The sequence below is a fragment of the Cylas formicarius genome, unplaced genomic scaffold (genome assembly GCF_029955315.1).
Source record: "Cylas formicarius isolate icCylForm1 unplaced genomic scaffold, icCylForm1.1 PGA_scaffold_10__41_contigs__length_53128322, whole genome shotgun sequence".
Taxonomy (NCBI): domain Eukaryota; kingdom Metazoa; phylum Arthropoda; class Insecta; order Coleoptera; family Brentidae; genus Cylas; species Cylas formicarius.
The window spans coordinates 6,240,787-6,268,571 of record NW_026844214.1 but is presented as its reverse complement, the minus strand read 5'-3'; the positions used below and the strand labels follow the sequence as shown (position 1 = coordinate 6,268,571).

The window sequence follows — 27,785 nt, the reverse complement described above, 5'->3', positions numbered from 1 at the left end:
TACATGTAGGTATTTTAAACCTAGGTGTTAAGATCAAACGGTCATTGTAATTGTAATATTGAAATAATAATAATGTTTGTTGCAATGAATTGCGCATATCGAATTTAGAAAGGACTCATAATTTAAAAAAATTATTTTTATTAATTATTGAGCTACGGCAACACAGCTTTGTCAGTAAACAGTAAGGAACGCTTAAATATCTCCCGAAATTGCGCAAGCTGGAACGTGCTAACGGTAATGTCAGATTTACGATTTAACCGAAATTATAAATATCGTCGTGAAATCTGACAGCCCTGTCGTTTTTGCATGTTTAAAAACTCCCACGTATGGAATTTTATTATTCCATCTTAATAGGTATAAATAAACGAAAACTAATCTGATAACCCCAGGTGGTAAAGGAAAACGACCAAATTATTAACAAAATGTAGTGTTAAATTCAACAATTTAATTATATCTTAATTACTTAATCTTAATTGGTAACTCGAATAATACAAAATATAAAAATACAAAAAAAGCTACACTACTCGTTTCTTTCCGTTAATTTGAATTTAAGAGGTTGCTCCGGAACATAAGTGGGAGTGATTTTGTAAGTAAGAGGTCCATAATGATATTCCACCTTGTATTTTCTAAATATCTGGAACAAAAGCTAAAAATTTACCCCTCACCGTCGTCGAGTTTAAAACATGTTTACCTTAGCCAACAAAATATTTAATTCTGTTTCCGCAAATCTTCTCCCCAGACACGACCTTCTTCCGTATCCGAACGGCAAAGAGACGAAAGGATGAATTTTTTGCTGACGGTATATGGCACACTTTTCGGAGGCATGGGCCTTAGCTGTTTCCCCTTTGAGCCACCTCTCGGGAATATATTTTTCAGGATCAGAAAAATATTCTTCTATATTACTAACGACTAAGTGGGGAAAAATTATGTGCGTCTAAAAGTAAATCGAGAATCAAAGTAAGATTGTATAATAAATAATGGCATATTATACAACAAGTGCGGTAAACGGCATTTAACTCACGAGTTTATTTGACACGAGGGGAGCGAGTGTTTAATAAACGAGTGAGTTAAAAAGTTTACCGAATGTGTTGCATACTACACTTTTTCTACGACCGTTAGTTTTTGGGTACATTTTCGAAAAACAACACGAATACATTCACTGACGTAACTGTCAGAATTGACAAAGGTCAAAATTCAAAGCGTGGGAAATATTTCCTAAAACATCCGATTGCTTCCAAATCCGTGCGGTAAAATCCCGGAAATGTCCGAAGTGGCTCGGATTCATGGGAAACAAAACTGACGTAGTAAAGTGACGCTTCCCGCACTCTAGATCGGTGGGTAATTAGGTATTTTACAGACGGGAGTAGAAAAACAAATTAAAGGTATACTTGAGAATAGTGCTTTGAGCTTACTAGTACTACATTCCCTTAACCTAAATACCAACCATTTTTTTTTAATACATCTGACTCTCACATTTTTAGCTGGATAATCGGTAGTTTAGCACTTATTGCAAAAGTATGAATGTAATGTACTGTATTGGTACTAAATATTGGTCCCTAATTACGAATGGAGTTTTGCAAAAATTAATTCAAACAAATTGAAATTCTAATGTTAAAGTAGATCCTAAATAAAATTAGATTTAGGAATGTGCGTTGTATTTATGTAAACATATTTTAAATAGGTTATTTCCTGTCCGAAAAAAAATCCTTTATTACTAAGAAGCAAAAGTTGTTCTGGTTAAATTATTATATACAGGGTATAAAGTCACTTCAAAGGTATATGTATAATAAAGTTGAACATGAAGACAAATCATCTCAGATTGAAAATTTTCAAATAGAACGGCCTTTTTTTCTACGGAGTTGGTTGTATTTGTAATGCATTTATACCACGACATAAAGCATAAACCCACAGATGCAGAATTGAATACCAAAAGTACATTCACGTCTATTTTCCAAGTAATTGTATATGGAAAGCAGTAACGATCCATTTTTTCGATTTTACCTAACGCCATTTTTCGCATCATTTTCATTAGCATCAAATTTTCCCACATATTCTGATATAAAAAAAAAAGCACTTACCCCTTTGGGCACATGATAGCCCGCCAATATAGTATCCGACTGAAGGCTTCTACCATTTCCGATAATGACCGGATACATCCTAAAATTACAACTATTTTGTATTAAATTAGTCCAATGAAAAACATAAATAGCAACTAGCATATTACATCAACAATACAATTGGGAATTATCAGTAACACTTCATTCTCTTTTTGCACATCAATATAATAATAATATATAATAAATATAATAAAATAAAATACCTATGTACAGGGTAGTCGTAATTGGAGTGGTTTAACATAAAAAAAATCTATTATATGAAAAGTCTGAGTACGCCACCGCATTTTAGGCGAATAACGCCCTAATTGTGTTTTCAACAAATCAAACATTTTCTTAAATTAAAAAGTTATGGAAAATTTTCTGAATGGCCGAAACTTGAAAAACGCAGTATATCTTGGACGGTAGCGAATATATCGCCATTACCATTAAATATTTCTCCAAAAAAAGCCCATGTGAGCTGACTTTACTTTATCTAATTTGGAAATAGCATTTTCCTGGTAAAACGCTTCAATTGCGACCACTTATGATAAACTTTGTGTTTGAAGGAATGCGTAAATAAATCAAAAAATAAGATTCTCAAACTCAAATAACAGTTAAAAAAACAATTTTGATAACCCTTAACTCACAAACTTACCCACAGTTATAAATGACAACACGAGAACTTTTAATTTATTACTTAAGTTTACCTCAGCGTTTCTTTTATGCACGCCTTGAGATAAGGCATATTATCTTGAGCGGTGGCATCAACTTTTGAACTTGGTGTTGGTAGCACTTGTTTCAATTCATCAAATAATCTCTGTTGCTTGTCTTCATTTTGAGAGAGCTGATAAAGCGTTGATGCTGCAGCAATTGATGTCTGAAAGTAAAGGAGCAGACTACATTATTACAGACTACTTTCCATCGCTTTTATTGATGGCAATTTTTGAATTAGTATATTGCACAATCCAAAGAAGACCGAGAAAAATTACTTTTAGCAAATATTTTCGAAGATATTTAGCATTTAGTAGTAGTATTAGTATTAGTGATACTGGATACTGAATTTTGTTTAAGATTCGACTAAATTGTTTCCGAGTTTTTCATTCGAATAGTGTTGGCTTTTGGTTAATTTAATTATAAATATTTCCTTGCGTAACCAAAACATGTTGTATTAGGGTAACTGTACATTCTCTAAACCAAATTTGTTTCACTCTATTTCTCGGTTATGGGAACGACTTGCTACTCTCCTACATTCTCAACCAACAAGACCTCTATTAACACCTCCAACATCACATGGGCATGAAACGCTAAGATATGAATGATAAGATAAGAAATATATATAGAGTTCAGAATACAGCAAGTAAGTGTTTACCATAATTTTATCAAAAAAAGATTGTAACACACGAATGACAATGCTTTATAGTTAATAAATACAGTCTCTAGTTTAAATAATTAGAGATTATTTGACGTATAAAAAATAACACAAACATTTTGATCTCACACACTAATTCTTAGATCGGTATCGACGGCTCAACTATTGATAAGTGTTCGCGAATACTGTTTCTCATTTTTTTTTTATGTGATGTGATGAAATGTGACTATTTTAATTCGCTTTAAAATAAATATACCATAGTTTGAAACTTTTAGATGGAAAATTAATTGCTCATTTACGTGCCAGTGCAAGTATTAAATATGGGGTGTTACATTTAAAATTTCCAAGTAACATGGATTATTATATCTTGCCAATTGGGCCTTATCTTAATAACGCCCTGCCTTGTACGCGATAAGTTAATTCTCATACTATATTATGATAAAGCAATTTAATAGGAAATCGCAATCAAAAATTCAAGTGTTTACCTGTAGGGGTAGCGAAAATTATTATTATTTTATATCGTGCTGTTGTCAAATTCCTTAAGAAGTCTTTTTTACCTCCGAAAATGTTCAAGATAGGTATGGTACATGTTACATACAAAAGTTGAAGAATGTTTCGCAGATTCTAAAAATGTAATAATATACATCCATTTAAAAAACTTCAGTTGATATAGGTTACGAGTATATCTGGCAACACCGCATGGCCAAAAATACTTTACATTCGCTTACATTAGAAACCAACATTCCAGGTTTTTACCTGAAAATAAAATTGAAAAAACTGGCGAAAATATATATTTTTTAAAGAAAACCACCTATTTTTATAATCATATCTTATTTATCATTTAAAATTAGAAGCACTTTGGAGTGGATTGTATATTATATATTTTTGAGATATTTCATTTTTTCTTACTTGGTCCGCTCTTAACGTTCAAAAAATTTCAACATTTTGAGTTACGCTATTATTTTATTTTAAACAACCTATATTGTAATGAAATGATGATAACGGAATATTATAGAGTTTCTTGCTTAGAATTCATTGTTTTATTTGGATTTATTTATTTTGTTATCTTTTTTTATATATTTTGAGTATGCACACTAAAGTGAATGTTTAGGTAAATACAAAATTGTCCAACCAACAGTTATTCTAGGCCGCAGCAGCTTTTCACGCAATTTTCGAAAATAGTGATACAGTCCACATTGTTTCAAATGGTATTTATCACGGGAAACATAATAAGATGCCATCGGGTACGGTACTGCGCTGTTCATGATAATTTGATACCTATTTACAGTGTTAATTTTGAAAGATAGAAAAAAAAGTGTAAATAAAAAGTTTGAAGATTTTTGCTCTATTATCTTATACAAATGTCAGAAAAAACAAATGATGATCGAAATCTGTCAAAATTACAGCAACATCTTTTTTTTAATGGAATGCCCTATATATTATTGTCTTAAATCGTACATCTTTTTTTCCTGATTTCAAAAACATATAGTTTACTGACATTTCATTTAGCTCTTTTTGAGATATTTCAGTTTGAAAATAATTATCATTCGATTTCTGGACAATAGCCATATTCTTTAAAAATGGTCAAGTCTGCCTTGATAGCAACCATAACATCTATGCTTGCAATTGTTTTAACAATGTTCTACTTTTGACAACTAATCAAAACTAAAGATCTGCAGCGTAAATTAAATAACTTAAGATATTCCAAATGGGCTATACTCAGGAAGAAAAACGCCCAATAATAAAATTATATTATTCAAACAATAAAAATATCAATAATTATTGCTAAACATTTTCCACATGACCTCCATTATTTTCTATACATCGGACAATATTTGCTTCGAATTTCCTATTAATACACGAGGTGATAAAATCAGAGTTTTCTCTGTTTAGATCTTGCAAAGCGAAAATAAGTCTTTCTCTTATCACTTGTAAACTTTTAGGCCTATTATAAATTTTATTTTTTAAGTATCCCCACAAAAAATATCACAAGGATTCAGGTCGGGGCTGTTGGCAGGCCAATTCATAGTTTCTTGCCTACCTATCCAAAATCTATATTGATTATTTAGATAATCGGTAAACGGTTGGACATTATGTGGAGGTGCGCCATCTTGATAACAAATTAAATTTAAATAATTCCTAACTGGCACATTTTCTAACAACTGTTGCAAGGAAATTTAAATATCGTTGGCCATTCAAAAACGGCTAAATGAAATGCCAATAAGCTATATGTTTTTGAAATCAGGAAAAAAAGGGCATTATATTTAAAAAAAGATGTTGCTGCCATTTTGACATTTGCATAAGATAATAGAGCAAAAATCTGTCAAATTTTGTATTTACACTTGTTTTTGTATTTTTCAAAATTAACCCTGTAGGTGGGTCTCAAAATTTAATGAATAACATATTTAAGATAGGAGCAATTTTTTTTAATGGAACGCCCTACATTTTTGAAAGATTCGATTGAACTTTTTATACGCTTTTCAAAAATGTCTAAATATGTAATTTAAAAGAAATGTATTTTTTACATTTTGGAAAATATACTTCTGTTCTATCCTAATTATTACATAACGTTATTATTATTTTATTATTATAAAAAAAATAGAGTAGGCTATGAAAATGTTGAGTTTATCAGAAATCAAGTACCACAATAATATAATCTGGAATAAGTACCCTCTATTCCAAATAGCTGTTAGATTATGAAGGTAAAAATTAAAGCGCTTTAGGTGGCTATGATATTTTCGTATGTATGATCAGCATTGGTGCGGACTCTATATCGCTGTCGTATAAATTAATCGGTTTTTCTTGTTTACTTGCGACCCCTAACTATTTATCAACTCAAATTTAGCCATAAATGGATGAAATGGAGATGTATCTAAGTTGATTAAAAAATTTCCGGTAAGACATATATGTATTAGAAGTGAATGTTTGAATTATTAGTGTTTGTCACGTCCGGTTCCGTGGACCACAGAGAATCACGGGGCAAAATATGTATATAATCAGTCTTGTTGGTTCTTACCGTGTCTACACCTACTAGCAGCAAGTCCAAAGCAAGCACCGCTGCCAACTTTGGATTTTTTGTTTCCTTTAAAATCCTTTCCACAATCGAAATATCTTGTTCTTTAAGTTGCTCGAAGTCTTTGTACGCCATACTTTCCACCGTTTGATTGATATATTTTAGGCACGTGCTGAAACATAATTTTTTGACTATTAACTAAAAAATGTATTAAAAAAAATATTTTGTACAAACTCATTTAAAATGTTGAAGAAATTTTCCTGTCGATTTACATTTAAAATTTATAGTTTTGTTATTTTTGTATTGCTCAAAAAAATATCGGAGCGTAACGGAGTGAGGGCTTAACAAGTGTGTGACTTAAGGAATTTGTCAACAATACTTTTTCTACTTTTTTAGTTTTTAGGCACATTTTTGCAAAACGGCACAAATACATGGCATGTGACATGATAAATTTGACAAACATGATTTAAAATATGGTCTGTTCATAGATATAAGAAAGTGACCAATTGCTTTTATATGGGATTATCCAAGGGTGGTCATTAACATGCAATGCAACAAGATTATTACCTAAAGTTTCGGAATTTAAATTCAGGTAAAATTGTGGTCCGTAATAGAAAATAATTTTATACCTACCTGTGTTTAATATTCTTTGGTTTGGTGTTCTACTTAGTTTAAGTTTATTACTAATGATTCTTATTTCGTGTGTAATACAGCTTGTGTTGAATCCTATGCGAATTATGCAAAATATGTGCGAGTCTAGTGTATCTTAGGAGATGCTCCCGCCCAAATGTAGAAAACACTATTCTATTGAGACTAAGGAAGTTATAAATAATGTTTGTTTGACTCTCATTGAACGTGGTGCCAGCAAGAAAGCATCTTTAGAAGAAACGGCCACATTGACGAAAATTCCAACATCAACTGTATGGAAAATTGTGAATAATTCCATTTCAGCGAGGAAAAAAAGAAGCGATGTTGACATTTTCTCGAGTGTAGATGAAAGTGATCCAAGATATAATACGGCGTAAAATTTACCAGTTATACGAAGAACAAAGCGTGCCTACATTAGATATCTTAATTAGGAGGTTTGAAACCTGTGTTAAATGTGGGAGAACTAGCTTATGGAAGTGTATTCAACACATGGGTTTTAGATTTAAAAAAATTGACATATTGCAAATAATATAGAACAAATAATAATTAGAACAGGTGATGATAGCGATAGTGATTCTGATATATTATGTGATAATTTTAAGTAATTTGAGTAGGTAATAAAAATAATTTGTAATTTTATTTTAGATTTAAACATAAATAAATACATAAATAAATAAATATTGTTTAGTATCTTTCCTAACAAAACCCCAAATAATTAAATTCTAAGCAAAGTACGGACCTGTTCGGCCATATTTCATTCTTAAAGCTTGCCCGGGCCTTTCCTTAATTCGTATCAGTTAGTCACTTTCTTATATCCATGAACAGACTTTACCTCTCACATCTTAAATTTGCATCCGTTCAAAATTCCTTTTCGCAAGCTTCAAATTTTTGAAGACGGTGGGAGTTTAACTGATTTGACAGAAGTTGAAAAATTTCTAACTACATGAAGTGACTGAACTAGTTGATTAGCCCTTCCTTTAATTGGTACTGTTCTTTACAGTTCTTCGGCGGATCTGTGGGTTTTTAAAGTTAAGAGTTGTGTTGAATAGTGGAAAAAAATCCTTATTTAAGAACAACTAAACTATCCATCCCCATATTTATGTAATCCGTAGAGACTGCTGCTCGTGGACTGCCACTTCGCGCAATCCCTTTTTTTTGGAAATTTAATGGAATCTGGACATATGTTAAAGCAATCTGCAAAAAAAACTGCAACGTCCAAACGGAAAACTGTCAAATTGATGACCTGTCAACGGTCATGTTGATTGTTGTCATGGGTTCGTTTTTTTTTCACGGTTCCTGTACGACCAGCATAGACAAGGCCTCTATATAGGCTGTTATTTTATAGATATCGTATAATCTAATTGGTGAATCTGAATCGATATTTTGTTCTGTACAAATTAAATAATTCAACATTGTCAAATAATCGGAATATATTTGAGCCAAATATTTTATATTAATTTCGATAAATAAGCCATATGTTACAAATTGCGTTGATTTTAATAAATTAGTACCAAGGAGCAAAACTCTTATATGTTTGCTAGCTTGGACAAAATAAGATATACTCGTTCCATAGCTGCACGTTTTACTTCTCACCTGACGTAATTTTCTAATGTACCCTTGGCAAATATCGCTTAAAGTTGTCGGTAATTTCTCACTCGAGCCTTTATGACCATATAGCTACTGGAAATATAGAAACTTAGGAAGCGGCTAAAAAAACAATTTTTGGGAAGGTCTATTCTACATGCGCATGCGCTTGATTTAAAATTTTGTTTTTAGTCAATGACCTTGCAGCATTGAACACCAACAGGTCCGTCAACGTCGATAAGTTTGGACGTGACATTTTTACTACAGCATTTCTTCAAAATATACCTAGATCTCGTTAAATGTGCTTCGAAAACGAGAAAATGGCGTAATGTGTAGGTTAGTGGTTACGAAAATATTAATGCCACCTGCGGCGCATTATCTAATGGCCATATGCTTATAACACATTGCTCCATAAACACTCGAACAGTGATAATAAAATAAGCACAAAAGAGTATTAGTATAAAATAAGAGTATAATAAATAGAATTCACTTTTATTTACTTTCAAAACTTCCACAGGCTACTGAAATGATTTTTACAAATTTAAAAATTTACAAGGGATAATGCAAACCAGCTCTGAAGCAGCCAACAGGATAATTGGCGAAACGTCAGCAAGTTCGATTGATCAATGACGTAGGCGGAATTCAGACAATAAAATAAACAAATAGGACTTGCGGTCATTGACTCGCGCTTGACCTAACATTCAATGATCTATGGTTAGGTATTTTAAAATATATACAAATTAATTAATTCTTAGCTAACCACAGAAGAGGATTAATGAGCGTAGTTAGGTTTAAAACTACCGTTAAGATGCTAGTGAAAAAGAACAGCTTATTTTATTGTTTTTATGAGCGATAATTGCTGCGCCACCTATGTTCTAAAGGGTGAATCATTAATTAGTAAGTTAAGATTGTTTAAGCTATTTTTTAGTTGCAAATAAATGTTCTTGACACACAACAGTAAAAGTGTTTGTGATTGGGATTTTCAACATTGTACCTATTTTACTATAACTAATCAAGAAAATAGTTTCTAGTGCTGGTAGAGTAATAGTTTTTCTACTCTTTTCTATAAAATGTATCATTGTTTAGAGTCACTTCGGACACTTCCGGGGTTTCACCGCACGGGTTTGGGAGCAATTTTCGGAGATATCTCTCTAATAATTCTGTCGGTCATATCAGTGAACGAATTCGTGTTGTTTTGCAAAAATGTACACAGAGATCAACGGTCGTAGAATAGTATATTATGCAACAAGTGCGGTAAACGGTATTTGAGTCACGAGTTTATCTGGCACGAGCGGAGCGAGTGTTTATTAAACGAGTGACTTAAAATCTTCGATATTTTACTATGATCTTTTTGCAGTATTTGCCTCTTTTTTCCTTGTGTTTTGGAAAGTCTCTAATCTCCTCTCTCTCCAATTAATGTGCCAATCAGATGTCCACACGCGGTTTTATTTGGTAGTATGTTCGACTGTGTTCCATATTTAGGAACTTTTAAGTGCGGGTTCATTTAATCCTTCCATCAAGATGGCAACGGGAGTAATTATTGTATTTACTAAATCACACTATTATTCGTTTCTCCTTCAGAAAAATTACTAAATGTTTATATGTATTCTAAATATACCTAGATATCATATTATCTTCAAAACATTATTTCTAGTGGCAGCTAGGTATACCTACTATAATACTAAGCGGTACTTAGATAAATAGATGATATTGAGGAGCAAGAATTCAGGTGCTCTTCAAAGCGTTATAGGAAGTTTTTTATTTTTAAGTTGTAGATGCAATTTTAAACCAGATTTCAATAGTATATTATGCAACAAGTGTGGTAAACGGCATTTGACTCACGAGTTTATAAGAGTTTAATAAACGAGTGAGTTAAAAAGTTTACCGAACGTGTTGCATACTACTTTTTCTAAGACCGTTAGTTTTTGGGTACATTTTAACAAAACAATACGAATACGAAATACGAAATATCTCCGACAACATCCGATTGCTCCCAAACCCGTGAGGTAAAATCCCGGAAATGGCCCAAAGGGCTCGGATCCGTGGGAAACGAAACTTATGTGATGTTTCCCACACACTAGATCGGTGTGTAATTAGGTATTTTACAGACGGGAGTAGAAAAAAATATTAAAAAAATTTAAGGATGATAATGTTCCCACCGCCAGGCGTTATTTCCTTGTCGAAAAATCTTTGCTGGACGCACTATTTGTTCTGGGGCACACAACAGCATCGCAACACGATTGTAAAGTTATAAAAAGGTCTGTCTTTGACACTATCCGTTACTACCAGTTTTATTTTTTTATGTTTATTTCGATTATTCGTTTCGAAATCTGACGAATTGCGTGTGAACAAAAGTAGATGCGGTAAGTGTACCGCCAAATTGGGCGATCAGTTCGACCTACATAGTTTTCAAATACCACGGGAAAAAGTTATACCACAGCCCATAAATTTATTACGCAGCTCAACTTAACAGAATCTTTACCGGTTTGACACACTTTTCCTTGTTTTACTTTCGATTTCTTTCGGTTGCTCTGTACCTCTTAAGCGAAAGTTGGCATTGACCATGAAACCTCGTCGATTTAGCACAATGACGAAGAACGGTAAGTTTAATTATATAACCGTTAAAGAAATGAGGGGTTATTGTACTTATTTTGCGATCGTTTTATTTTGTTTGAGATGAATAGCGACAATCTAAGGATTAGTATATCATGCGCAAGCAAGTTTTGAATTGATTACCCATATTGGGCAAGAATTAAATGCTCTAAAACTGGGAAAGCGACCACCACAAAACGACTCCATTTTCGATAAAAATTATCACCGTCGGTCACATGACTGGTTGAAAATTACCGCACACTAGCACCGCTAAAAAAGGATTTTTTAAAATTGTTGCCCGTATAAAATGTAGGAAACTAAGCGTTCACTATCGCCTAACGTCGTTTGATAGTTGGTCAGTTTTAGCGATACAAGATATTTTTCTCATATTTGATATCTGATAGTTCATGTTGGGTCATTAAAATAATTAAAGAAGGAAGGTAGGGACATTAAGAATAAAAATAAAAAAGTATTATTTCTACTCGTTTCTGTAAAATACCCAATTATCGAACGATCGAGTGTGCGTGGCATTTGACCACATCAGTTTCATTTTCCACGAATCCGAGTCACTTTGGACTTTTCCAGGATACTACCGCGCGGTTTTGGGAGCAATCGGGTGTTTTCGGAAATATTACCCACGGCTTGAATGTTGACTTTTTTTTTGAATTTTGACGTTTGTCAATTCTGACGGTCATGTGTTGTTTTGCAAAAATTTACTCAAACTTTTTAAGTCATTCATTTATTAAGCACTCGCTCCGCTACGCTCCGCTCGTGCCAAATGAATTCGTACTTTAAATGCCATTTTCTACACATGTTGCACAATATATTATTAGCTTACCGTCATAATAGACGATAATGTTCCCGAGCATAATATTCTATTATAGATTAAAATGCGTAAATGCGATGCATATATGTACGTGTTATACAGATATAAACACAGGGAGTTTGCAAAAATGTTTAAATTTTCAGAAATTATGGTGAATATTTTTTTGTTTTTAACGAAATATATTGCTGTTTCATTATATTCATATAGCTACTATACAGGGTTTTTCACTTAAAACTCCGCACGCCAATAACTCCAAAACGAAAAGAAATATTTAATTTATGTAAAAAGTAGTCACAGTGTGGGGTCAAGTAGATATTTCCTAAAGTTTAAAAAATTCGACGCCTGCAAAGAGCTGGGCGTCGCGACGCGTCGAAAAATTATTCGATTGCAGAGACTTTGGAAATACGCGCATACAAAAGTACATATTATTTAAAAACTTTTTTGTTATTTACTCAAACTTATTTACTTTACCCGTTTCTAAGTTATACTGATTTAAAGTAAACATTTCTTGATTAATAAAAAATGTGATTAACGCTTATTTTTACAAGTATGCCGTGAATGTTAGTTACTATGGCAACCATTGTTATCGCAGTTGTTTTAAGTGCAATTACAAACAATAGATTTCAACTATTTTAGTATGATTTTATTTATTATTTTTTATCGATTTAGTTCTGATAACATGATAAATAAATGAAAAAACAGTAAAATACCTACAAGTTAATAACCAAAATTATTATTGCAATTAACTACATAAGACATTTCAAAAATTTTGTTCAAAATTATGTCCATCTGCTCGAACACAACTATCAAAAACTTTTAACAGATGAGCTTGGGTCACTTGTAGGAGAGTCCTTGTGATAGCGGCACCCGCTGCACTAATTTTGTTAATGAGATCAGCCATATCTTCGATAGGTTCTTTATACATAACGTTTTTTAGGTAGCCCCAAAGAAAATAATCTGGTGGTGTAATGTCCGGGGACCTCGCCGGCCACCTTACCGGTCCATTAGTACCAAACCATCTATTGGGATATTCTCGGTTCAAATACCTCGTTACTATTTGGGCATTATGTGCAGGCGCTCCATCCTGCTGTAGCCACATATTCATTCTAGTGTCAAGAGGCACTTCTTCTAATAGTTCCGGAAGTGTAGTTTGAAGAAATCTTAAATAGCGATCTGCATTTAAAGTTCCTTCGTAAAAGTAAGGTCCAATAAGGAATCCATTTAATATGCCGCACCAAACATTGATACTAAAAATTCGTTGGTTACCTCTTTCTGTAATCCAACGAGGATTGTTTTCGGACCAAAAACGACAGTTGTGTCTATTAACGATTCCATTATTTTGAAATCGACTTTCGTCGCTCCATAAAATTTTCGAGAGAAAATTTGCATCTTGGCTATACAAATCGGACAATGTCGCTAAGAAATACATTCTTCTAGCATAATCGCCTGGTTCTAGTTTATGAACTAGTTTACTTTTGTACGGGTGAAAAGAGTTTCTATGTAGAATTCTCCACGAAGAACTTATGGTAACACCGGTATTTTCTTTTATCTCTGATAGGGATATCTTGGGGTTATTATCAACCTGCTGAATTACAGCAGCAGTATTTTCATCATTTGTAGCCGTCCTGTTCCTATCTCTTTTAGGTTTTATGAAGCTGCCATATTCTCTTAAGTTTTTACATAAACTTGAAAAGGTTTTTGCATCGGGGACTCTTCTATGCGGATAACGCCGTGCGTAAACTCTTTTTGCTTCTCTACAATTGCATCTGCATTCTCCAAACACCAGTAACATGTCTACTTTTTCCTCATTGCTAAATTGCACCATTTTCACATAATAATTCTTAGTTTTTTTTAAACCGAACAAATTTGGATATTTCTTGTGACAAAATGTGACAATTTTTTGATTCAGCAATAACAACTTACGTTTGTAATTGCACTTAAAACAACTGCGATAACAATGGTTGCCATAGTAACTAACATTCACGGCATACTTGTAAAAATAAGCGTTAATCACATTTTTTATTAATCAAGAAATGTTTACTTTAAATCGGTATAACTTAGAAACGGGTAAAGTAAATAAGTTTGAGTAAATAACAAAAAAGTTTTTAAATAATATGTACTTTTGTATGCGCGTATTTCCAAAGTCTCTGCAATCGAATAATTTTTCGACGCGTCGCGACGCCCAGCTCTTTGCAGGCGTCGAATTTTTTAAACTTTAGGAAATATCTACTTGACCCCACACTTTGACTACTTTTTACATAAATTAAATATTTCTTTTCGTTTTGGACTTATTGGCGTGCGGAGTTTTAAGTGAAAAACCCTGTATATGTAGATAGAGGCTGGCCTATGCTGATAATACAGACATTTTTTAAGTCCACTATATTAAACTAAACTAAACTTAACAAACGAGTGACTTAAAAAGTTTACCAAACGTGTTGCATACTATACATTTTCTAAGACTATTAATTGGTGGGAACATTTTTGCAATAAAACATGAATACATTCACTGAGTGGCTTTTGACATGAAGCCTTAGGTAATATCCGAAAACATCCGATTGCCCCCAAACCCGTGCGGTAATATCCGGGAAAAGTCCTAGTATATTATGCAACAAGTGCGGTAAACGGCATTTGACTTACGAGTTCATTTGGCATGAGCAGAGCGAGTGTTTGATAAACGAGTGCATACTGAACTTTTTCTACGATCGTTAGCTTCTGGATACGTTTTTTCAAAATAACACGAATAAATTCACGAACTTGACCGTCAGGATTGAAAAACGTCAAAATTCAAATTGGGCGGTAAAATCTCCGAAAACATCCGATTGCTCCCAAACCCGTGCGGTAATATCCCGGAAATGCCCGAATGGGCTCGGATCCGGATAATTGGGTATTTTACAGAAGCTAGCAGAAAAAAACAAAAATCTAAGCTCTTTAACCTAGGCTCACGTGCAAGTTTAATTCTAATTATTATTTAGAACACTCACTTACGTTCTGAAATCTTCCAACGCTGCTATGTAATTTCGGAATGCTTTGTTTTTGTATATTCTCCAAATCGGAAATTTTAATTCCACCTCAGCAACGTTCCAGAAGAACGTATTGATGGAATCGATGATGCGCTGCGATTCTGAATTAGAAGGCAAGTTTGGAGATAAACATCCCAACCGCGTGTTTAGCGATACTCGAGCTACCGCTAACAAAAAAAATGCAAAAAAAAAATCAATTTAATGGAATAGTCGTGGCTCTAGCCAAATGAAATTATACGGGGATTTAAAAATTTGGTCAAATTTTGTGATCATTTTTGCTCAAGGTTGAGTTTTGCACGTTATTAGTTTAGAAATATGTGTTACAACAAACAAAGTTGATAAAGAAGCAGCACAGAAAAGTGTGGTGACGGCTGTAGCGGGTACATCTCAACCGATCAACTGTTCGCATTGCAAAATACTCCCACGAAATTGTCTAAACACTCTTTAAATAAAAACATATATAATTACGAAGCAAAAACTCCAAGCTCAGTACTCACCCCTACAAATGGCAATAAAATGAATTTCGTAGTAGAAAGAAAGTAAATTTCAAAGACCATAATCATCCAACTGATTGATCAAAGCAATTTTTGGTATGTGTTTTGGTTGAAACGTCAATTGGTATTCCTAAATTTTATTTATTCAGTACCAAAAATTTATTCTAAATTTTTAAATCCAAAATCTAAACACCTAGTGACCTATTATGAGTAGTACTTATTTTAGATTAAGTCTTGATCTGCTCTTTTTTGACTTCTTTTATTTAACAAGAAAAATAAATATATTTTAAATTTGAAACTGGGAAATGGTAAGCTGTCGGTTTGCATTTGTTAGTACAAAACGTGCCACGACTATTTATTCTGTGGTTAAATCCACTATTAAATGGGTTACTAATTTGAAATAACAATTTTTTCCTAAATATTTGGAATGACAATTTTTTTATAAATAAGACAAAAACTTTTTGCATTAAAATAAGAAAATTCATTTAATTCTCTGAAACGCTCATCAAAACTACGAAATGTCAATTTTTAAATTAGGTAATCGTTCGTGGCGTGGTGCGCCGTTAAATTGCTACATGTTTCAACATGTAATTTGAGAGACAGGATTGTTAAAAAATGCAGATTGCTTTCGCAGCTGCTTGCATTGTTAGTCACAATTCGCTATGACAATACAACAGTTTTTTAGCGCTGTACTTTCAATATTTGTTGTTCCATATTTAAAATAATAAATTAAGAAATTGGTTCAAATTAAATGGATACTTACATTCGAGTGCCCACTTATAAATTTCGTATAAAAAATTGCCAGGAAGCTCGTGATTGTGGTCCAACGAATTTTCCATGCTGAAAAAAAAACATAAAACTTTAAAAGTGGCTTGTTTCGAATGTCGCAGAATATTTGTAAACGAAAAGTCTGCAACAATAATTGTTTTTATAAAACTACGTAACTTTTATTAGGCAACAGATTATGTTGTCGCTTATCTCCCACTGAGAGTAAATTACGGTTTCCTGAATTTTTTTCAATGGAAACTTTTAATTATCTATTCGGCATCAAAATACTATTTGAGGGCCGTCTTGGATGTAAATGTTACATATAATACCTCATTTTATCGAAAAAATCATAGTTTCCACAAACAACTACTAGTTACGTCAAATATGGAGCTTTATCTGCATAAAGGACTGTAAGTACTCTTACTTACTATGTTAAAAAATCGATTCAACGTGCTTAGATCTGTAGAACAATGTACGTTGATGATAATATTAATTCAATCATTTAAATGCGAATGCAATATTTTGGATAAAACTATCATTAAAATTCGAAGTCTCTAATTTGATCGCCGGTATTATAAGACAAAACCATTGGACGGTCCATTGATTACTCGAATATAATTGTTGATCAACTTTTTGTAAAAAGCACTTAGTTAAGTTAGTTATAAAACGAAATCAATTTTGCCTAACCAATTTTTAATGTGTTGTCGTAACAAATAATTACTTTTTTATACATTGAAGTGCCGACAATTTTATAAACTACTTGAAATAGTTGATTGCGCAAACTTTAGAGGGAAAAAAATGTTAAAGAATTGCCTTTTTGAAACCTATGTTGTTGTGAATTGTGCGATATGCAATTTTCTCACATTCTTCCTAGATTACAGTTTTGGTGTTTTCTAAAATACTATTGCTTCCGGTAGATGACTACCAGATAGATTCCAGTGTTTTACAAAATCGTTGTATAAAGTTTGGTTCTAATAGATTTTGTAGATACGATTACCGCTTTTGTGTTGACTTAAGGTGAAAAGTGCCAAATAGATTCATTATTAGGTACTAATTTATGTAAACTATGATGAAAGTCATTCGTAATAACAAATCATATATTTGCTAACATTTTTTGAACAAATTTCGACATAATATAGATGTGGGTGAATTCGTACGGCAGTTCCCAAATTTGTAAAGCTCGATTTCAATGTAATTTTGTAAATTGTGAAACACGAACTAAAATTTTGAAATTGGAAAGTGAGAAATCGAAAAGATTTGATATTTGGCACACAACAACATAAATATTTTATCTTAAAATTTTTATAATAAAGTATATATTTCGATAGTTTTATATCTCTAACTCTCGTATGAAATTAAATGGTGGCAGAACGTGTAAGCTTCCAGACAGTGAATAGGGGATTTGAGTTGAAGGAAAATGCTTCCCCAGAGTCAGTTGTTGAATTCAGATACGTACCGATTTACAATCCAACTCCAGAATCGTATATTGTTGGATTGTAATTATTGTGTAAAAAATCTACATCCGCATTTCTCAACACGTACTACGGAAGGCTATTTAAAAAAAATACCTTTGGCGCGGCGTCAGTTTGCAACAGAAATCAAACTTGACCCCAATTAAATCTCCTTTCTTAGTTCATCAATTTCTTCAATGTTCTTACACAAAGTATTATATAAGAGTTGTTTATTTAAAATATTTCTATTTAGCTGAATGTTACAATTTTCCGATACAACGATAATTCTAATTTATGTACGTGGGATCTGAGATTGCTTCACACGGTTTGCGGTGTTAATAAAGCAATTATTATAAAAAGTGTTGCCGCATAAATTTGCGCACATTTCTTCACTATATGATAATAAGTGCTACTTTTGGGTATAACATCCGAATTTTGATGCACATTTCATTTAATGAAGATAGAAAATGAACTCTTAAAATAATTTTCAAGAATTTGATACCCTTTAGAATCGTACTCTGGCCTCCAAAATAGGGTAGGAGAAAATAAATAAAATGTCGATGAAGTGCATGAAATTTGATGCACATGTTGCAAAAAAATTGTTTTCTACTCTCCACTATGAAATACACAATCATGGATATTTTTATTATTGGCGCTGATTAAGAGTTTACTAGAAAATGACAAGGATATTTTTGGTAGGTTTAAAATGCTAAAGTTTTTTGACGTTTGTCAGCTCTGATGGTTCTGCATTCATCACGTCATCAGTGAATATATTCATCAACCAAGTGTATCTTTTTTTGTTTTGTTTTTGTTACACGGACCTCTCAAATGTTACGCTCCTGCCAGAATTTGACATTTATATTTTTAGAATTAGATCAGCAATTACTAAAACGAAAATATTTCAAAACTTTCTCACAACCTGTTTCGGAAATATTCATAAAAAAAGCATTTTCAGGTTCACTCCTGTTGGGACCTGTGGCTCCGTTAAGGGGAGTTTTTCGGCATATGTTTACCTAGAAAACTAGGACCCCCACCGATATCAGAGCCAGCCTTTATTTGTTGCATTGATTGGAGCTCGAGGTGAAGTGTGCGATTTGCAACTTGTAACTCGATTTAGTCTGGACCTGCAAACTTCATGCTTCGTACAACAAATATGCAATTTTTGCATTAACTGTTTTATGTAAAATATAGTAGATACAATGATGTGAAAATCATTGCCGAATACGACATTAGTAATTAAAATAGTGAATGCAAGCACAAAATTGCTTTTGTCATTAATCGTTCCGTAATATTGTTGAAAATCTACAAAATTGTGCATTTCAACATTTATCATTATTATTTAGTATACTAAGACTGAAAAAAGGAGCACCAGTCTAAATAACAATGCAAACAAATTTGCATTGTACTAGATACGTATTTGAAACTGTGTCATTTTGCAATGTGAAGCTTTTAAAGATATCATTACTGAAATTAAATAGTTCACAAGCGTGAAGGGCGTACAGGCGAATAAAATAATTGAATTTAAATAATGGCTATTATTTTGCTAACAAGCATGGAGCAACGTTTCAACTATTAGGAAAAACGTACATTTCAACAATATAACAATAAATTTACTAAACTACTGCTAAACCGTTTTATGTGTATGATCTCTCGAATCGGTATCAAAATTTTAAGAGTTGCAGATTTTGCTAAAATAACTGTTCCCAGTTCGTATTATAAGGTTCTGATAAATTTATAGGCAACTTATTTAATGTAATTAGGTTAATTTTTGTGTCATAATAATAACTAATTTGCATAAAAAATATTTAAAAAGCATACATTAAAAGTGAGAGAGATCATATTAGAATCATCAAATTAGCACGCATTGTTAAAAAAGTTTATTACCAAATCACCCTGTACAATATCCTAGCGAGCTTTTACTCAAGGTAGTGCAGAATAAGAAATAGGAAAGACCTTGTTATTTATTCGCTTGATTATTATATGCAATATAGGATTTATAAGGCAAGGCCATCCAGAAGTTAAAAAAGGTTCAGTGAACCGTGAGCCGTATGCAGCAAATTGCATTCTCCTCATGGTATCAATAAATTAATATAAACTTCTTGCTTTCGAGAAACTAGGTCGACGCTATTTTTAATGTAGCGTTTACGCAGAATATTTACAGCATCTAATAGAAACAGAATTTTCCTTGTGGGTGCCATATATGAGCAGAAATAGTGTGATATTATTTCTCTCACTAAACAAAAACATTTTTCTTGTTGTTTTCTCTTACAATATTATTATTTATATTATCAACTTTCTCGTGCTAGCTTTAAATTCTGTCGTGTTATTTTTAGTCGGATTTTAATACGAAACCATCACTTATAAGTTTAAAAATCGAATGACTTACTTCTTAAGGAAATCTCCGGCAATGATATCCAGGGGTTCAACATATTTCCGCGCGGTAGCTGGCGGCAGCAGAACTTGTTGGACCTGTTTTCGAAACACCTCCCATTTTGGACCATGCCTGTAATATATTCTTGCGTTATAGTAACTTAACTGTTGAACTAACAACACTTACACCCCAATTACTCCTTCGTTTCCGTCAAAAAATTCTTTTTTCATTACTTGTTTATAGTAATGCAAGGATGGCATCGATGGCCTATGCGGCATACCCTCTTCCCTGCGAAAGATGTTTCGAATATCTTCTCCGTTAAATACAAACAGAAGATCAGGATGTCCTACCAAACCACCAACTTTAACTATGCGACCATAATCATTGTAAAGAGACCACATCACCTTGTCCAATTCTTGAATCCTGTATTGGCCTAAAAAAGTGTGCCTGTGTACTACGTCAGATGAGCAGGTATAATTTTAATAGCATTGCTAGATTCAGATTGTTGCTTTCAATATGATTCGATAGCTCTGTTTTTGAACTCACCTAAAGTCAATTTAAGATATTAAAAATTTCCTTTCAGGGTTTGAGGACTAAGTTATCAAAGACCAGTGAGGGTTAAGAAGAAACGAATAAATGCGGAAAAAAAGGCGGCTTTATAAATTCCTTAAAATCAAGAAATGAGGTGGATTAGGGAATTTCTTATACCAAAAATGTTGAATCCTTTATAACTTCAATTAAGAAAAAGGTCTGTTTAACAAATTCAGGTAGTAGTTTCCATGATTAATTAATAATTAATAATACAGGTTAATGAAAGTTACAATTAACCTAAATAGAGGCCACCTGTGCTATGTGCTGTTAAATGGACATTGATGGAAGCGTCCACAAATGGACTCGAAGCCTTTGAGATTCTTAGAAGTTCTTGGTTTGTTCATGTTTCCAACAAAATCGATTTAGAAATGCTTCAAAAAGAGATCTAAAAAGGCAAATTACAACATTTGGGGCAGTTGATTTTCCAGCGAAAGATCTTAGGCAGAAGATGATCTGGAAGCTCAGGAAATTTCTGGTTGAAAAACCTTAGTATATGGTTTCCCTTTCTACGCCAGGATTATTTAAAGCAGAAGCCAGTAAAGTTCAAATCGCTTTGCTTATCGCCAACATTCGAAAAGGATAGGCACATTCAGAAGAAGAAGAGGCCACCCTTTTTTTATAAGCTTTCCTTATTTAGAGGCTATGCCTTTGCTGATAATACAAGAACCTATGAAATAAATGAAAACAATTTTGAGAAATTCTATTCAACATACGCATGCGCGAGATTTAAAATCTTGTTTTTACGTCACCTTGCGGCATTCAACAATCAACATGGTAGCAGCCAGATCGTCAATAAGTTTGAAAATGGCATTTTTACGGCAGTATTGTTTCAAAATATGTTCAGATCCGATAGGGGGGGAAACAAAGTTAAGTGTGTGGATATCGCTGTTGGGAACGAAAACAGCGAAAAGTGCAGGTTAGCAGGCGAAATTTAGAGGCATACGCGGAAGATGATTATTCCATAACATATAACAATATATCAAATTTTATTCCAATTGATTTCCCGTATCTCTTTAGGGTAACGTTTTACGCAACTTGTTTTTAACCTATTTTTAACCCGGTAAAATTGAACTACTAAATAATAAAATTTAGTTGAAATTCATTTAGAAAGATAACAACTTTGTTTAATTTTCAAAGTTAATCAATCAGGCGTACCAGAAGAACTAATATGTCACCGCGCATACAGGTTATAACAAAAATAGATAGGGCTTCCGTTATTCAAAAACAAAATAAAGCCCGGTAGACACGATATAAATATTGCAACGTGTCTACTACTAAAGGGTAAATGCGAAAAAATGTTCAAGAAGCAACTGTAGAACCTCCTCGCAAGTCTAGTAATTACAAAGGAAAATAATTATAAAAAGTGCCAATGGAAAATTTGTTGAGAAAACTGTAGGCATTACAAAATATAACAAAGAGAATTTAAAACGTTTAAAAAGCAGGTCCAAAAACTGTTTCAATATGTAACCTAAATTAGCTCTAATTATGAGATAATTGGTTTTAGAGAATTCATAAATCAATATATTGGATTTTATTCATCACTTCGAACAACCATCCTCATTTCTCTCGTTTCAAGTGTTGGGAGTATAGATTTTCCTTATGCAAGTTATATTTGTCGTAAAAATATTTTGGAATAAACAAACAAAGGCTAAAAATTATTGTTTATTGTATGAAAAAATTTAAAAAACAACCTTTAAAAACAAAATTCCACAAAAGAATCAAGGCAATTTGCTCGAAAAAATTGCATCGTACCAGTTAAAAATACGTGCAGAATTACATGTAGAAATTACATCGTGCCTATCAGGCTTAAGGTTCTATTAAAAAAATATTTCTATACCACAGGTGCTCTAACGCTCGAATAAGTCGAAATAGTCCAGCGCGCTCACCTCAAGCCTCTTATTCTTGTTTATTTTTCGTTAAATAATCATTTAATTGTTAATTAGAATTATCTAAGCGTTTAAAGTTTCGGCAATCCATCAAAAAGGGAGTCATCTTGAACATGTCATATAACATTTATTTTATATTTAGTTTTTTCATTTTTTATTTCGTACGAAAGGCCACTTGATTTTAAGGAATGTATGTATGTATGTATGTATATTTATTTATTTTTTAATACGGCTTCAATAAGACAGTCACTTTTGAATAGATCTGAAAATGAAAAAAGTTTATACTTCATAATGGTAGAAGGGCATGAAGAAGAAATCAGCTTTTATTTAATTTGTATACCCTTCCCTATTTTCGATATTGTAATGGTGAACACTGTGAGTCGGTGATAACTCCGATCAAAGTTTTACCACTCGAAGCTCTCAATAGCGACCACAATTAACCCGGCCGAAGATCGCCTACTTCTAATTTTCTTTAAATTTTCGAACACAGTCTATTGGAACAGCATATAAAATGAAACTCGGCATCTTTCTAATAAAGCACGGACTTGCTTAAAATTTATTTTATGTAAGTCTTGGAATAGTATAAATAGTATTTGGTATATATATAGTATATCGCGGGTAAGTATTTAAATTTTATCTAATTATAAAAAAATATTTACATTAATTTTCATACACCTACCCTATTATTTTTTAAATCGCCGTTACAGGCGTATAGAATAATGACAAGAAAACATTAATTTGTTTATCATTTAAGTCATTCGTTTATTAAACAGTCGCTCCGCTGCGCTGCGCTCGTGACTAAAGAAACTCGTGATTATGCAGCAAGTGTGGTATTCAGCATTTGAGTTACGAGTTTATTTGGCAATCAAACGTGTTGCATACTATACTTTTTTCTACGACTGTTAGTCTTTCGCTACATTTTTGTAAAACAACACGAATACATTCAATGACATGACCGTCAAAATTCAAGCCGCGCTTTAAAACTTCGAAAATACGTGCAGTAATGTCCCGGAAATGTCCGATGTGGCTCAGATCCGTGCGACCAGAAAGTCACGTGAAAAGATGACACTTTTCTTACGTTAGATCTGTGTATAATTAGGTATTTTTTCCACTCATGTCTGTAAAATAACTAATTATACATCGATCTAGGGTGCGGGAAGCGTCACTTTACCACGTCAGTTTCGTTTCCCACGGATCCGAGCCACGTCCGGGATTTTACCGCACGGGTTTGGGAGTAATTAGATGTTTTCACTCCTTGAATTTTGACGTTTGTCAATTCTGACGGTCATGTTGTTTTGCGAAAATGTATCCAAAAACCAACGGTCGTAGAAAAAGTATAGTATGCAACACGTTCGGTAAACTTTTTAAGTCACTCGTTTATTAAACACTCGCTCCGTTCGTGTCAAATAAATTCGTGAGTTAAATGCCGTTTACCGCACTTGTTGCATAATATACTATTACAGAAGAGGCTAGAAAACATTACCCAAAACTTGAAAAATATTTATAAAACAATTTGCCTAATGTACTATTCAATTTTCGTTACGACTATTTGTATCTCAATGAAAAATTAATTTGAGAGACATGAAATTCAGTAATTTTTGTATGGGATATTTTACTAAATTTACCTTAGCGGTAAACGAAGTTTATTTAAACTCTTCCCAATTCCGAAAGGAGGCAGCTCGAATCCCGATTGCGCTTCCTTTAAAAACCAAATACTTACCAATTAAAGGTGCGAATCTCCAGGCATTACCGATTATTGGAAGTTCTTTAGGTCCAGGAATATCGCTATACGGTTTTACAAAGCATTCCTGTTTCTTTACGGGTCTTTGATAAACATGATCACATATCGCGGGGGAAATTTCAAACGCAGTCGAATAATTTCTTTCCGCTGTAAATTGGCGACTGTCAGACGAGAAATAACTGTTATTAGTTTGTTGATGTTCGTTAGTATGACGATCTGCTGAATAACATCTAACCGCTGGCGAAGTAAGGGCGAGTGTTTGTTCTGGCGACGTCCATCTTAGTACACTGACTGTCAATGTTGACCTAGCTCGTGTGACGTAACGGTTTGACGATTTTATACAATTTGCGAATGTTTTGCAACCTCTGGGGGACATCTTAGTTAACTGAAATTCAAAACAGAGTGTTCTTAACGAAACATTTAAAGAAAATTCATTCTTACTGGAACTTTTTAGGCTTTTATGCTTTGTTGAAGTTAAAAGTATCTTATGGGCAACCACGATCAAAGATTAATGTTCCAAAAAATCGAAATATTAAAGGAAACAACTTTATTCCATAATCGTTTTGATTTTTTGCGTGATTAGTTGAAGAAAATTTTAAGTTCATCCACCCTATTTTTGATAATCACGAATTTTTTTTGAGAGAAAATTTTCAATCAGTATCATAATTTGAACCACCAATTAATACGATGATGTTTAATTGCTTTCTTGTAATTATTGTAAATTCAAATATATTCATTAAGGTAAAATGTACCTAGGATCTAGGCTATGATGGTTAACAAAAGGCCTTCCTAATTTGTAACTGTCACGCTATTTATTTTACAGCATTAATTTGTAAATTGAAGAACGAAACAATCAATTGCGCATTTAAATTTTATCTTCTAATTGCAATACACGAACAGCGCTTAACTTCTTCAATGTCGAACAACTTTATTTAAATATCGGCTATCGTGGATTATAGTATGAACGGGGTGAAACATTTTATTGTTTAAATGTAAAGAACTTAGCGGACCCCTTTTTTCCTTTTCAAAATAATGTCTAATATACCACCAAAGTAGTTTTTTTATAAAGAACTCTGTTTAGAACATAACTTTTATATAATAAATATAATAAAAATATAATAAAAAATGAATATAAATAATATTATTTATTAGTTTTTTCGTGAAAATTAAACAAAATTGTTTGTAAATTATTCGTATAAAATCAATCTGGTCCACCATTGACTTCACGCAAATAATTTTAAAGAATAAAATAAATAATATGACTTTTACATGATTTTTGAGGACCATTTAATAGTTAAAACCGCATAGCGATATGTTCACAACCAACCGTTTTTCAATTTGCGGCCCTTTTAAAAATTGCCCATAACTTTTTTATTTATGAAAATATTGGATTCGGAAAAAAATATTAATAGCGTATTTTTTAAAAACAAATGCAATGGTGTACTTGGATTTTTTCTACCGTTCTCCGTTTTACAACTTTCTCATTTTATATGTCAATCATAGATCATTTTTTGTGTATTTATAGTAGGCCGTGCATATAGCTGTTAATGAAAATTGTTCATAATTTTTAATTAATGAAAATTTTGGATTCGGAAAAAAATATTATTAGAGCATATTCTAAATTTTAAAATGAAATGGCGTACTCGTATTTTTTCTACAGGTCTCTGTTTTCTCATAAACTTTCTTATTTTATATGCCCGCGTCGAGCCCTTAATCTATAATAGATAATAACATTTAATAAAATTGAGATATACTGCGTCTTTCAATTTGCGGCCCTTTTGAAAATTGCCCAAAAATTTTTTATTTATGAAAATTTTGAATTAGGGAAAAACATTATTAGGGCAAATACTCAGATTTTTTCTACAGTTCTCAGTTTTCTCATAAATGAATTCATCTTCTTAATAAAATGCCCTTTTCAGTCCCATAGATTGGTTCGTATCTGTGATGAAAAAAGACGGAAATATCATTTAAGTTTTATTCTTTATTGAATTTTGTGTTCCGTCACACGTAATTTTAACTTTTGGTTCATTTAGAAATTTTAAATGTATAGAGAGCTTTGTTCGTTTAGAAAATAACTTTTATGTATATGGCGAAAATGTGACACAAAGAAATATCATTTAGTTTTTAGTAGAAAATTTTTTGTGAACTGTTCGTACAAAATTCAATTTTAAAACAATCTGGTCCATCAATGATTAAAAAAAATATAATTCTAGAGAATAAAATTAATTCATGATAGAGGCACTTATCATCTCAATAATATGACTCTTCACAAAATCTGATTAAAAATTTCCTACAGTGTTAAATACATTGTGATTCAGTACAATAATGTAGAGAAATATTGAATGGCAACCTCATCTAGGTAGTTAGTAAAATATATCAATCTTAAACTTCAATGTTTCATTTTTATCGATGAGGTTTTCACGATTTTTAAATTTTTTCTTTTGTTCTTGAATGCATGAATTTTTTTTCAGTTTTTTTTTATTTAATTGTCATGCATTAATTAATTTTATGGCAAATAGAAAAAAGAATTAAACTTTGACGCCTTTTTTATTGTTTAATCACTTGGTGGTGCGGAAAATGACGATTATAAATTAGCTTCTCCTGGTGTTTGCGACGGATATTTTTTTTTTCAAAGAGTTTTGACGACAATAATCAAATGTAAATTCTCGCGTAACTTACACGTGATAGCAAGTTCTTGTCGCCTTGTTTGTAATTTTTCGCATAACACCAACCCGGTATAGAACTCTCCGCACCAGCCCAATTTCACCGCAAAATACCAAAAAACGGACTAATCGGTTTGATAAGAGTTCTTCGGATTTATAAACTCGTCCCGCAAAAGGCGGGGATTTCAATTTTTTTTCGAAACATGGGCGAACGGCGGCGCGCTCGTAACATGCGGCCGCTTCTTAAGGCTTGTTATGCAACCGCACGACGCCGCGCAGTTCGATTTTGCAAATCTCCGGCCATAGACCGGCGGAGAGTTTGATTTAATTTTATGATCAAGTGACGAATATTGGAAAGCGGTTTACGTCGCAGCAATCACTTTTTTTTCTTAAAAAAAAAGACATAACATCTCAAGTGATTTTGAGTTTGTTTTTGCCAACCCACTTTTTAAGAAACACGAATTATGTCTTTTTTTCAAACAGGCTATGGTAATAATTTTTATAAAACTTCTGGGTTGATCCAGAATCGGTTTTTGTTGAGGCGAACTAGCAAACGTTTCGCCAAAAAAAATGATAAAAATGATAAATATAAGAAGTATTACCATAGCCTGTGGAAGATTCTTTGAAAAATTAACATCAAGAGGACATCAAGCGCAAAAGCAGAAAGTTAGA

General features: G+C 32.6%; 1 protein-coding gene across 1 annotated transcript; it reads right to left on the bottom strand.

Moving 5' to 3' along the window:
* Positions 1–406: 406 nt before the first annotated feature.
* Positions 407–27,222, bottom strand: LOC132704085 (probable cytochrome P450 49a1). The gene is made up of 11 exons (XM_060673830.1): positions 27,130–27,222; positions 24,430–24,835; positions 20,419–20,665; positions 20,248–20,364; positions 16,406–16,482; positions 15,114–15,315; positions 6,482–6,650; positions 2,804–2,973; positions 2,079–2,157; positions 692–934; positions 407–634 (listed from the first exon to the last, which is right to left on the bottom strand). The coding sequence occupies exons 2-11, from the start codon at positions 24,824–24,826 to the stop codon at positions 521–523; spliced, it is 1,815 nt and encodes a 604-aa protein (XP_060529813.1). The 5' UTR covers positions 24,827–24,835; positions 27,130–27,222; the 3' UTR covers positions 407–520.
* Between the last annotated feature and the right edge of the window lie 563 nt (positions 27,223–27,785).